Consider the following 14,180-nt stretch of genomic DNA (forward strand, 5'->3'; position numbering starts at 1 on the left):
ACTTCATTTTTGGACCTTCATTTAATAACCTTCTTGTTATGCCCCTTTTCTTGAAACCACTTGGCCCTTTGTTGTAAGGCACTCAACATTCATTTCTTTCTACCATTTTTATTCTCAATTCATCACAATTTTTTTTTAACGAGCCAGACTTATGTTGTGGCTTCCCACTCATTCTTTTGTTTCCTTCACTATTGTTCACACAAAGCGTTTAGGAGCTTTTGGATCAAATTTATAGGCCATAGAATGAATGGGAATTAGGTTCATGCTTGGCTACCAAAGAATAAGCTAAAGGCTCGAAGGGGTTAACTAAGGATATACATCAAGGTGGGTACAGGAAGAAAGCAAACAAGGCTATCAAAGAAATGCCTATATCACTTCCTCAACTCCATATCCTCTTTTTCGCTTTGCAGACACACCAGGCAAGTTCTGGACCTCAATTAGTAGCAAGGAATACACAATTCTTACACACATTCAAATCAGAACTGATCACTACAAACTACTTCCCAATCACTGACACAAATTTATTTTAAGCACACGCCCTTTAGAGTCACATAAAAGAGCCTAAATGTCTCAACACAAAGTCATCCATTATTTTCAACATTCAGTCTAACTCAAAGCAGTTGTGCAGCCTTAGTGAAATGCCAACCCTATAGACCCAATGACTAAAACTGCCCTTAAGACGGTCATCATCCATCTATCATAGGGCAGCTTGACTCAACAATGACACTGACTCAATCCTAAGAAAAATAATCTTTTTTTATACAATTCAACGGGACTGTCCTTGGCCAAAGAACCGAAAACAACTTCCAACGAACCCAAATCAAAATAGCAAAAACAAAAATATTTACACAGATATAATACTCCCACCCCACACTTAAAATGCAACACTGCCCCTAGTGTGACAGATATCAAAATGAAAGCAAAGTAGGGTAGGTGTACTTCCCTGATCACGCATCCATGTCGGCATCACCCTCGGTGCCCTCAAGAGCCAACACGTCATCCTCCTCTGCTTCAGAATCGATTCACTATTCGACATGGTTCGTCTCTTGTATTCATCAGTTGGAACATCATCCCATACGGGCTCCAGAAATGCAGGCCCGAGTCCCAGCAATGCATTAGCATGTTCATTCAGGGGGTACCTCGTTACAATTTCATCCAACTGCTCCTGAGTTAAAGTGTGACACCCATTTCTATGGCGCAACATTTCTAGTCCAAACATGTGCGCCGTGATCAGATCATCCCTCCTGTTGCGTTTAGTAGTAGTAACGGTGGGTCCATGCAAATTTTCTGGCCACTTTATTTTTGTGACATCTAGGGTTGTGGTGAACAAAGGTGTCATGTAGTCCACACTTTCCTCTAGTACTCCAGCTCACCTACACAAATTAGTGATTAGTCCCCCAAAAGCATACCTTCGACCTCGATGCACTCTAGACTTTCGCATGGCCAATTTTAACACTGCGCCTATATTTATGGGTACATATTTCATCAGAGCATAAACCAAGCACACGCGGTCCCTTGTCACTTCAGTGAAATGAAATCCCGATATCAAGCAATTCATTACAATTTTTAGCCACACCCGAGCTTCACGATTCATGTGAGCATAATGAAAGGATTGATGATAACCTCAGTGCCCATGCCTAATCCACTTCGCAGTGGACTGTGCTCTACACAGAGTGTGTCTAATCTACTGATACGGAGGGTTGATATTTATCCTAGTGAGGACATCAGAAGGGGCATATGTAGTAACCAATATTTGATTGATAGTTGAGGGTGTCAGAAGGACCTCCACGCCACGCACTGTTACAAAGTGAGAACGAGCATCGGGTTCCCAATTTGCATAGAATTCCCGAATCACACTAACATTGCACTCTGTTGGATCTTGAAAGATGGATCCCATGTGCAACTCTTGTAGGTGGCGCATAATTCGAGGGAATTCCCTCTCTAATTGCACATCATCAAGGATCACATCTAAAAAGTACTTGGCTTCAGTGTGTGATTTATACCACTTTTTGCCCTCAAACATGACTGCCTTAGCCCCGTAACATTGGGTCTACCCTCCTGGGACTGTGGGTGTTGGGGGAATGGTTGTGCCAGTCCTCACTCTCTTACGGCTACTAGACGCAACCACTTTTCCAGACCCTTGTGTGCTAGACATGTTATCCTGCAATTAGACAGTTAACATTTCAGTTAATGAGACCCAATCATGAAAGATCACCCCACACTTATTTTCAAGCACAAATTTCTCAAGAAACATAGTACTCAGACTTCCCATTGTTATTTTAAGCATACAAACCCCTTACTACTTTGATTCTACTCAAGAATTCGAACCAACATCCATGCTTTTACTCAATCATACCCCTCATAACATATTTGCTACTCAAGACTTTACAAAACCCAAATTTCACCCAATTAATACAAAGTAACCTCTTCCTACTTCCCCCATGGTCATTCAACAAGGTATACATACAAGGGTTCCATAACTTAGGTTAAACGATTAAATCATTTCACCTATTATCACAATTTATACCAAGAAGAATCAATTTCAGAAGCACTACCCATCAATCCCCTCCCCTTCATGAACTTACATCCAAATTTCACCCTAAAGAGAGAAGAAAAGATGTGAGAAACATACCTTGAGTTTTTAAAAGAAGGAAAATTTACGAACTTGATGATGATCTTTCAACTTTGTGACACAGATTTGATTGAGAAAGAGAGTTAAGGTTGATGGGGAAAGGGAATTTATGAAATTATGTGGAGAGAAATAGGGTTAAGGGCAGATTTGGGGAATTAAAAGAGCATGGGAGTCGGATTTTTACCCTATTGGTCGGGTAAAACCCTACTTTTTAATGAAAAAGTCAGAATTATGTACCAGGTCCGTGACGCGTAGCTGTCGCAGACATGTCTTGTGAATTTCCCTTAGTCACGCGGGAGAACTTCTGCGCAATGGAAATAGGTCCGCGATGCGTTTCGATCGCAGACTCCACTGTTAAACCCTCATAATTTTCGTCATTCTCAGAAATAGGTCCACGATGCGGAGCTGTCGCGGACATGACTTGGGATTTCTTTATTCGCCTGGGGGCCATCACCTTGCAGAAACAAGTCCGCGACGCGGTAAGGTCACGGACTCCACTGTTTTTCACCCAAAATTTCCCTCATGTTTTTATATTACAAATTACAACTTCTAAAATAAATAAACTAACCTATAACTAACAACAACGAGAATTGACCTATCAAAACAAAATAAAAAGTAAATATCCTCCAGAGTACAAGGTCACGGGTTGCCTCCCGAGAAGCGCCTGATTTAACATTGCAGCACGACTCAGCTCCCCCTCATTCATTGCTCAGATCCAAACTCTCTTCTTCTCGATCCACTTCTTGTCCGAAGTAATGCTTTACCCTCTGTCCATTCACTATGAACGTGGATTGCCTACATTCATTCCATAACTCTACAGCTCCATGGTCGGTCATGCGTACCACCTCAAATGGTCCACTCCATTTTGACTTCAACTTGCCTGGAAACAACCGCAATCTAGAGTTAAACAATAATACCTTTAGACCAGGCTCAAAGAGTCAGGGCACAATATGCTTATCATGCCATCGCTTAGTCTTCTTCTTATAGAGCTTAGCATTTTCATAGGCATGGAGTCTGAATTCCTCCAATTCATGTAACTAACCCATCCTTTTTCTCCTAGCTAATTGTGGATCAAGATTCAATTTCTTCACTACCCAGTAAGCATGATGTTCTAATTCAGCTTGAAGGTGACATGCTTTACTAAACACCAAGTGATAGGGAGAAGTCCCTATTGGTTTCTTATAGGCGGTTTGGTACGCCCATAATGCATCATCAACCTTCATTGTCCAATCTTTCCTTTGGGCATTCACTGTTTTCTGCAGAATCTTCTTCACTTCCTGGTTTGATACTTCTACCTGGCCACTAGTTTGAGGGTGATACGATGTAGCCACCTTGTGCCTGACTCCGTATTTAGCTAAACTATTCTTCACCAATTGATTTATGAAGTGTGTCCCTCTATCTTGATTATTGCTATAGGAGTTCCAAACCGAGTGAAGATATGCTTCTTCGGAAACTTCAACACCACTTTAACATTATTTGTAGGCAAAGCTACTGCCTCAACCCACTTTTACACATAGTCCACACCCACACGTATGTATTGATTTCCATTGGATGGAGGGAATGGTCCTATGAAGTCGATCCCCCAGACATCAAATATTTTGACCTCAAAGATGTTATGCAAAGGCATCTTATGTCGTCTAGAGATAGTTCCCATCCTCTGGAATTGATCACAATTTTTCACATACCCTGCAACATCTTTAAACAGAGTAGGCCAGAAAAAACCTTATTGGAGCACCTTATGTGCAGTGATCATTTCCATGATGACCCTCATATGTAGACGAGTGGCAGCTATCCATCACTTGTCTCATCTCAGATTCATTAGATTCAGGCACACACCTCCTCATATCTTTGTCAAGCCTTTGCTTGAAGAGATAAAACTTATCCCATATGTAGAACATGGCATCATAAATCAGCCTCTTCTTTTGATGTGTGGTTGCACCCGGTGGGAACAATTCTCTTACCAAATAATTAACAATATATACATACCATGGTAGTTCTGTCACCTCTAGCGCCAATAACTATTCATCAGGAAAGTCAACCTGAATCTGACTTTGCTCCCCCACATGTGACGAACTCATCAACTTGGACAAGTGATCTGCAATCTGATTTTCAGAACCTCTTCGGTCCTTGATCTCTATGTCAAACTCTTGCAACAATAGAATCCACCTAATCAACCACAGCTTTGCATCCTTCTTATTTAACAGGTACCTGATAGCTGCATGGTCAGTATAAACAACAACTTTAGTCCCTACCAGGTAAGATCTAAATTTGTCAAAAGCATAGACCAAGGCTAGCATTTCTTTCACGATCACTGTGTAGTTGGCTTGAGTTGTATAATAGATAGAGTGAAACACCTTTTCATTCCTTTCCCCTAACACTGCTCCTACAACTACATCACTTGCGTCACACATCAGCTCAAAAGGAAGCTCCCAATTTGGGGAAGTCAGGATTGGAGCTTCTATCAACTTCTTCTTCAAGGCTTCAAAAGCTTGAATGCATTGCTCATCTAATGCAAATTTCATCTCCTCTCTAGGAGACTGCACATGGGTCTCACAGTCTTAGAGAAATCCTTGATGAATCTCCTGTAGAAACCAGCATGACCCAAAAAACTTCTCACCCTTTTAACAGAGACTGGGGAGGTAGAGTTTGAATGACTTCCACTTTGGCACGATCAACTTCCATCCCTCGATTTGACACCTTATGGCCTAATACAATCACTTCCTTCACTAGAAAATGACATTTTTCCTAGTTTAGGACGAGATTAATTAGCTCACATCTAGCCAGCACCCTGTCCAAATTCTCCAGACACCTGTCAAAAGACTCTCCAAAGACTGAGAAGTCATCCATGAATATCTCCACAAAATCTTCAACCATATCATGAAAGATAGTCATCATGCATCTTTGGAAGGTGGCTGGAGCATTGCATAGCCCAAATGGCATTTGCTTGAAAGCATATGTCACATACGGACAAGTAAATGTAGTTTTCTCCTAGTCCTCTGGTGCAATCACAATTTGGTTGTATCCTGAATAGCCATCCAGGAAACAATAATATTTTTGCCCAGCTAACCTGTCCAGCATCTAAGCAATAAAAGGAACCGAGTAGTGATCCTTTCTGGTGGCCTCATTCAATTTCCTGTAATCCATGCATATTCGCCACCCTGCCACTGTCCTGGTTGGAATTAGCTCATTCGTTTTATTGGTGATCACTGTCATGCCTCCTTTTTTAGGGACACACTGAACTGGGCTGACCCACTTGTTGTCTGAAATCGGGTATACAATACCTGCATCAAGCCATTTAATCACCTCCTTGCGCACCATATCTTTCATCACTGGGTTTAGTCGGTGCTGAGGTTGTACACTTGACTTGTGGCCCTCCTCCATAAATATCATGTTCATGCCTAAAGCTGGGTTGATGCCATGTATGTCAGCCATCTGCTAGCCTATCGCCTTTTTCCTCTTCCTCACTTTTTTCAGAGAGGCCTCAACCTGCACTTCAAACAAAGCAGAAGAAAGGATTACATGTAACGATTCATTGGCACCTACGAATGCATACCTGAAATGAGAGGGAAGAGCCTTTAACTCCAACTTCGGTGCTTCCTCAATTTATGGCTTATGAGGTGGTCCCAAGACTCTGTTTAATGGATCCACAAACTTGCGTAGCGTACTCACATTTGGGACATCTAGAACACTAACCAACTCCTAGGCTTCAGTGTCCCCCTCAATGTCCTTCCCAATTAACACTTTCTCTAAAGGGTCTCGGGCTTCAACATATTTAGTTGTTGTTTCCTCATCAATGATTGTAATTGCAGACAACTCCTCATATATTGCAGGTAACTTTATTGCCTTGTACACATCAAATACCCTTACCTTGTCATGAGCCCTCATCGTCAGTCTACCAACCGCCACATCAATTAACGCACCACCGATTCCTAGGAATGGGCGTCCTAAAATAAATGGGACCTCCGGGTCAAGCTCAAAATCCAAGATGACAAAATCCATGGAGAAGATCAGAGTTCCCACTTGAACTAAGACATCCTCAACAACGTCATCTGGCCTTGCTACCAAACGGTCAGCTAATTGCAACATTATGGTTGTGGACTTAGGCCTTCCTAGTCCCAACTTAAGAAACATGGAAGTAGGCATCAAGTTGATATTTGCGCCCAAATCGCACAACCCTCTTGCCTCAATACACTTACCAATTTTTATTTGCACAGTAAAACTCCTTGGATCTTTCAACTTAGCTGGGAGCTTATTCTGGATCCTAGAACTGCACTCCTCAGTGAGTGCCACTGTTGCATACTCCGCCAATCTACTCTTGTTGGCTACCATATCTTTCACATATTTGGCATACTTAAGAATGCTCTATAACACATCAATCAAAGGCAAGCTAACATGTACTTGTTTGAGTAATTCAATAAACTTACCGAAATATTCATCCTCCTTCTGCTTTTTGAATTTCTGTGGGAATGGAGGAGGTGGTTTTGCTTTTGGTTCCTCATCCACCCTTTGCTCACTTGGTCCAGCTTCATCTACCTGTTTTCCTTTTTCTTCAACAGCTTTGATCTTTGACATTAACTCCTCCAATGGACGACCACTACGAGTACTCACAACATTTACTTGTTTTGGCTTTGGATCAATATTACCAGGCAAACCTCCTTGTGGTTGGGAATTCTGTGCACTAGCAAATTGCCCAAACTGCTTCTCCAAATTCTGAGTCGCTAGTTGATTGTTTCAGACATCTGCTGCTAACTTAGTTTGGTCAGCCATGATTTATTTTAACATGTCCTCCACACTCATATCACCTTGCTTGGTAGCTTGCTGATTACCATGGCTTTGTTGATTGTAATGTTGTCCACTACCTTGTGGCATGTACTGCTTCTGTCCTTGGTGTTGGTTTTGATTACCACCCCATGAGAAGTTTGGGTGGTTCCGCCAGCTTGGATTGTAGGTGTTGCCATAATTTTGTTGATTTCCTCCTCGGTGTGTTTTACCTACAAAATGAACAGATTTTGGGTTTACTCCACATACCTCAGCATTGTGATCTCCACCTCCACATACTTCACACCATGTTGGTGGTTGTTGCACCATATTAACTTGAGTTTGCTGTTGTCATAGTGACATGTTGCTGAAGTGAGTAGTCATCATATTCTGCATTGATGAAATTTGTGCAGTCAGGCCTATCATTGCATCCACTTCCAACACTCCAGCAGTCTTTTGTACAACCGGTTTAACTCCTCCTCCATTCCACTCGGGATTACCTTGTGAAATTCTGTTAAGTAATGTAAACAACTCAGCATATGTCTTCTCTAAAGCTTGTCCACCTGCAGCAGAATCAAGTAAATTTTTGTGTTTGGTTCCAACCCTTCAATAAAGGTATGGACCAACACTTCGTTAGCTTAATGATGATGTGGACAACTTAGAACCAGGACTTAAACCTATCCCAAGCTTGGTACAAGTTTTCTCCTCCTTTCTGTCGAAAGCTTAATATGTCGCTTCTCAACTTGGTTGTTTTCCCGAATGGAAAAAACCTTATCAAGAACTTCTGGGAAAGATCATCCCAAGATGTTATGGAATTTGCGGGATTAGAGTTCAACCATCTTTTTGCTTCCCTTAGCAGAGAAAAAGGGAATAAGGTGAGCCTTATATAATCAGATTTCACTCCAGTTTGGGTGTACGTGTCACTAATCTCGAGGAAATTCTGAATATGCACTCGTGGGTCCTCATGAGATAGACCAGTGAACTGTCTGTTTATGTGCAATAGTTGCTCCATGTTTTGCTTCAATTCAAACCTCCCACCAACTGTAGGTTTCTGAATACTTGAAGTAACATTGGTGGTCTGTGGGATTGCCACATCTCTCACTTTCATTTCTGCCATCACTGCAGATGTCTCTTGATCCTCCCTTTCTTCTGGGGTTTCTGGTTCACTAGCGACAAGAGGAACAATAAATGTGACTCTTTTTTGCCTTCTCCGGTAACGAACAAATCTCTCTGATTCAGCTAGAGGCTCTACCAAGTCCTGGTCGTCTTCCAGTGTGAAAACCTGACACAACCTGCGAAATGAAGAGCCAAGATCAAGTTGTCAAAACTTGTACAAATAATTTAGAAACTCAAAAATTAAATATCTGTCAATTTTAAAGTCCCCGACAGCGGCGCCAAAAACTTTTTGCGTCCAAAAGCACACACAAGTGCACGTGCTCACTCAAGTAGTACTCGAGTCTTTCGAGCCGGATTATCGAACCCAAAGGACTTCAAATCAACAAATACTAACTTTATTGTATCTAAAATAAATTTACTTATGCGACAGACTATTTCAGGAATTTGTTTATATCTACTAAATTGAACAATCTCAAATATTAATTAGTAAACAAGGGAATTTTGCAATTTGGGAAAATATTCCAGGGTTGTAGCATATACTGATTTCAAGCATAATAATAACTTATCCTAGCATTCGACAGGTTAAACTCATTATTGATTCACAAGGTTAATTTTACGATCATGATCTCCTGACCTCTAATCGCCTAACACCATTGACAACCTAACTACATTGTAGAGCGGGGATAGGCATAAACCAATGGTGGAGCATTAAGTTATCCTCTTGTAATATAATCAAACGCGGCATATAGGTATAAGCCTATCCTATTTACGAAACACTCTAAGTTTTACCCTAGAATGAACAGGCTTCTCACATTCTTTGGTCTATCCCTCTATTCGTCTTCCGACTTCAAGAGCGGAAAATGAGTTTATTTTAATGTTGATCAGTCACTAAAATAGTTAAACAAGAATATAAGCATAAATCATAAAAAAAAAAACCATCTCATGCTAGAAATAATTACTATTACACCATTAATCGTAGCTACAACCCTAGAATAAGGGAATTTAGCTACTCATAGAATAAAACATCATCAAATAATGTTCAAAGATCATAGAAGTGTTTACCAAAATGAAGGAGTAGAAGAAAAGCCCTAGATAATGTCCGCAAAATCGCCCAAATCGTGTTATCCCGTTTTTCAAAAACTGAATCATAATAAAATAACATAGCTGCGCTATTTACAGTCCAAAAATAAAACACGTGGTGAAAATTTGATACCTAGGTCCGTGACGCGGACATGTTCCCTCGTTGTATATTGGGAACAGATCAAACCAGTCCGCAACGCGCTGCCATCGCTCATGGAATTCAGATCCGAATATCCATACCCTGAATGTTGAGCAAAGTCAACCCAAATGCTAAATTTCTACAATTTCACAACTTAAGACATCAAATCCTCAAAACGACTCTTTAAACTACAACCACTTACTCTATGAATTTAGTTTAGAGAGTAGTTTAAGCATTATTGATACGCTAAAATTACACCTCCCTAAAGAAGCATAAGCGATCGTTATCAAGTAAAGAACCCAACTTGTAGGTTGGGGTCGATCCCACGAGGAAAATGGTTTAGGGTTTACTTAACCAACAATTATATTCAATAAGTCAAATTACTTCCAGAAACAGGTAATTAAAGGGGGGATTTATAAAAACAAATTGTAAGAATTCAGTAAACATAAGTTAATTATGGTTGTTGCCAAGATAAGAGAATTAATTAGGGTATATGTTTTCCCCACAAGCTCATAACTCAGTAATCCTAGTAATAGCAATCATTTCCTAGTGTATTACATGCAAAGTGATAAGTTAGGTATCTCTAAATCCTTGGTCCGGCATCTAGAGAATTTCACCCCGCACCTTGGTCCGGCTACGTGTGTATAATTTACTAACCCCTACCTTTACCTCATATTAGACATCATAATCGATGTTTGGCGTAGTTATTACTTCGCACCAATCGACACTAGCCTATTAGATAGTATCACACTAAATCTACGTTGATAATTCTTTTCTTGTTGATTACCTCCTTGGTCCGGCAAGTATCAACAAGGCGAGTTCTAACGCGTGCACTCGTTAAAAAGACTTTTGAACGAAAGAATTATCAATGCATGCAAAACACTATTCAAGAATTGCTTATTTACTATTCATACTTTGTTAATCGCTCATGGATCCCACAACCCTAGTTGTGGAGTTTAGTTACCCATAATCATATGAACACAATTCATTGTTTTAGTTGAAAGAATTATGAAATTACGTAAGAAGACTAATAAACCCAGAACTTCAACTTGAATTTCAAAACCAAAAATCTTCAAAACTCAATTAAGAAATCTATATTTGCTAGATTTGCAACCTAATATCCCAAGTCACAAAGTAAAACAAGAATAATAATGTCCAACCCCCAAAAACGAGGTTTACATGCGCTATTTATAGAAAAAAAAATTCTAATTTAAAAGGGAAACAAATTAAGGAAATTTTGTTCAGGCACGCGTCTTCATTCCACGAGACTAGCTTACGGACCGTAAATGGATCTACGGTCCGTAAGTCCCTTCCGTCAGCCAAGACTTGAAAAATATTTCAGCTTCCAAAAATCAGCTCCTCTGAAGCAAACGACGGACTTGCAGGACGGACCGTAGATCGATCTACGGTCCGTCAGTCCCCTCCGTAGCTCCATACTTGGAATCTTCAAAAATCAGGTACTGGAACCCTTGCAGTATCAATCTACGGATCACCAGTACGGTCCGTAGATCAATCTAAGGACCGTCAATGGCCACCGTGGTTCCACACTTGGTCAGATTTCCCTGATTTGTCTTCCATACCTTGCCTGCTGATCTACGGTCATCACCTACGGACTGTCAATGGACCTACGGTCCGTAGATCACCTCCGTGAATGCCCTATTTTTGCATTTCTTTCAGCTGTCTCTATACTTCCGCGCCTGAACACCTTTCCTGCAAAATATGATAAAAACACAAAAAAACCAATACAAAAAGGCCCTAGACATACACAACTTGTAAGTGAAATGTATTAGAAATACCGTAAACTCACGGTATATCAACACCTTCAACATAAATTCGTTGTTTGTCCTCAAGCGACGCACTAAGACTATAAACGACATTTGTATAGAAGCAAGCATTTCAAGCCCAAGCAATCACATGGCTCTCTACCCCCCCTCTTTTAGGGTACAAAATTTGTTCTCTTAGACTCGACAAGCTAATTCATGCGGATCAAACCATGACACAGATCGACCAACCGACACACAACATACACCGTCTCACTATCACCAAGGTACCAACTTTCCGATGATGTAACTAGTGCCCTTAGTTCAAACGAAATCCCATTTTCACAAAAAAATAAATGTCATTCATGTTACAAGGGTTTATTTAACACTCACGCTCAGAAGTAATTTCAAATACAGTTAGTGCTCAATGCCATAAGCTTGCCCTTATTTTCACTGCTTAGACTCTCCAAACTAGACTCTAGGATTACTATAGGACTTTCTTGGCTTGTAACGTAGGCTCAGGGTCAGGTGTGGTACATTTGGATACTGCTTAGTGACTTTCTGCCCTCCTTGACATTACACTAGGCTTTCAACCTCTTTTTGCCCGATTTTTGTCATCCTATCGTTTTACCTTCTTTCCCTTAATTTTCTTCAACCACGGATGTGACTTTAAACTTTGTAGCTCTTTTTACTTTTATTTTATTTTTCTTATAGCTTTCAACAAGTCACATCCTTTCCTCTCTTTTTTCCAACATCACTCTTTTCATATCCATTTTTCTTTCAATTTCCTCTTTCATAGCCACCCTCAACTTCTGGATTTTCCATTAGTTGAGGTGCACAATACCCGTTGTCGGGTCAGGGCCAAGATTGAAGTTACTTTTTTACATTAGCCACCCTCAACTTAGGCTTTTAGCCTAAGTCGAAGTGCACATGTCCAAGGAGGGACCGGAGCCAACATAGTAGATTATGGGAAGGTGAGTTCGAGGTTCAGAAAGAAATGGTTTAATTTAAGGCTCAAAGTATTTGGATCAAAGGGAGCATTTATTTCATTTGGTTGGATCCTTCATTTAGGCAATTTGTGGACTTTTCAGAACAATGGTCTATGATCACTTCCTAACCTCTAGATTGAATTGTCTTAGCAGGACTAACCAGGCAAGTTCTAGTTTTTGCACAAACACTGTTTGAACACTCAACTATTCTCACACACTCTTGGCACATAGTTTCATTATCAGATTATCCAGTTCAAGTTTTAGCTTAAGTCATGCCATCAAGTTGGTTCATTATCAAGTCATACTCAGAGCCAACACATTCAACTTATCGTAGCCTACAAATTCTAGCACACATCACAGAATCTGACGCCATCATGCTTCTTTCTTTTTGTTTCATGCTTCTACACATACGATCCTAACACATGCCGGCTCAACAGAAATTAAATAGTCTCTTGGGGAAAAAGAACACAGGCAAGAAAGCCCCAAGAGAGGATTTATGAGTTGGGTTACTCAGACTTTACCCTATCACTCACAATCCATTTACCCCACCCCAAAAAAAAATAGATGCGATTGTCCCCAATGCATACAAAAACAGTAAAAGAAAATGGATTGGGTGAAGCAAACCTGTGGCGCAAAGCGCCGGTGAATCATCAACAAGCAGGGGGGTTCGGTTTCCCGGAGCCCGCTGGAACAATAGTGAGGGCACCCTTAGTAGTGCCCACATCATCAATCATAGCACCCTCAGTAGTGCTCTCTATCAATCTCACCGCACCATCAGTGGTGCTCACAACGTCCCTCAAAACAGGCTGGGCCTCTACAACTGGGGCAGAGCTCGATGCCCCTGCAACTCTCTCACGCACCCTATGTTGGCGCAACTCTTCATCTAAAATTGAAGCCCTCCTAGCCTTCTTCTCCTGCCTACGCTGTCTCTTTTGAGCTTTCTCCTCCTCAGTGCGACGAGAACGGTACCGCTTACCTTTGGCGTGTGTAGCCTCAAGCCCTTCCTCGGCGGTCCCACTGAATAAAGCATCCAACAATGTATCATCACCTAGTGCAGTAGGTACAACCTAAGGCTCAACTGAAGGGGCGACAAGAATGGCATCAACGTCGGTCCGTAGACTAGCTAATTCAGCCTGCAAAGGCATCAAGACGCTTATTAACAGCCTGGACCTTCCGGTCCATCATCCCCTCCATCCTTCGCTCCATTCTAGCCTCGGACTCGGCTATCGACTTTTGCATCCACGGTTGAGTGTGATGCAGCAGTGTAGCCATCTGAGCCTCTAATTTCTATACTCTGGCCAATGGGACAACAGTAGCTCCTAACTGTGGTGTGGACCACGAAGAGCTAGGAGCCATACTAGCTTCCTGAGAAGAGGAGGCCGGGACAGTCTTGGTGTGATCTGGTATACTGGGGTCACCGCCCTGTGCCTGCCCCACTGTGTCTGCAAGATCAGCACCCAAGGGAGGTACCTCAACCTGGGGCTCTCTGCGAGGTGCTACCACATTTGCCTCGTCTCAAATGAGGCCTCTATCCAATGCCCCTGTAGGGTGGACTAACTTGTCACAATGCCAGATCGGCACTCCAAGGTCCCTGCACAATTAAAAAATTAGACATGGAAAAGGGTAAGTAGTGGAGGTCTTGAATGCCCTCTCGTGAATCTCTGCCAGCAGCATGCGAGCAAAGTCAATCTCTGCCCCATGTGACT

At 41.5% G+C, this 14,180-nt stretch overlaps 1 protein-coding gene and 1 non-coding gene across 2 annotated transcripts; one reads left to right on the forward strand and one right to left on the reverse strand.

Moving 5' to 3' along the window:
- Positions 1-6,331: 6,331 nt before the first annotated feature.
- LOC125853490 (uncharacterized) lies at positions 6,332-7,720 on the reverse strand. The gene is made up of 3 exons (XM_049533186.1): positions 7,435-7,720; positions 7,057-7,350; positions 6,332-6,963 (listed from the first exon to the last, which is right to left on the reverse strand). The coding sequence occupies exons 1-3, from the start codon at positions 7,718-7,720 to the stop codon at positions 6,332-6,334; spliced, it is 1,212 nt and encodes a 403-aa protein (XP_049389143.1).
- A 309-nt stretch (positions 7,721-8,029) lies between these two features.
- On the forward strand, positions 8,030-8,135 carry LOC125854002 (small nucleolar RNA R71). Its single transcript, XR_007445301.1, has one exon. It is a non-coding gene; the product is annotated as a small nucleolar RNA R71 (small nucleolar RNA).
- Positions 8,136-14,180: the final 6,045 nt, after the last annotated feature.

The sequence above is a fragment of the Solanum stenotomum genome, chromosome 1 (assembly GCF_019186545.1).
Source record: "Solanum stenotomum isolate F172 chromosome 1, ASM1918654v1, whole genome shotgun sequence".
NCBI classification, from domain to species: Eukaryota; Viridiplantae; Streptophyta; class Magnoliopsida; order Solanales; family Solanaceae; genus Solanum; species Solanum stenotomum.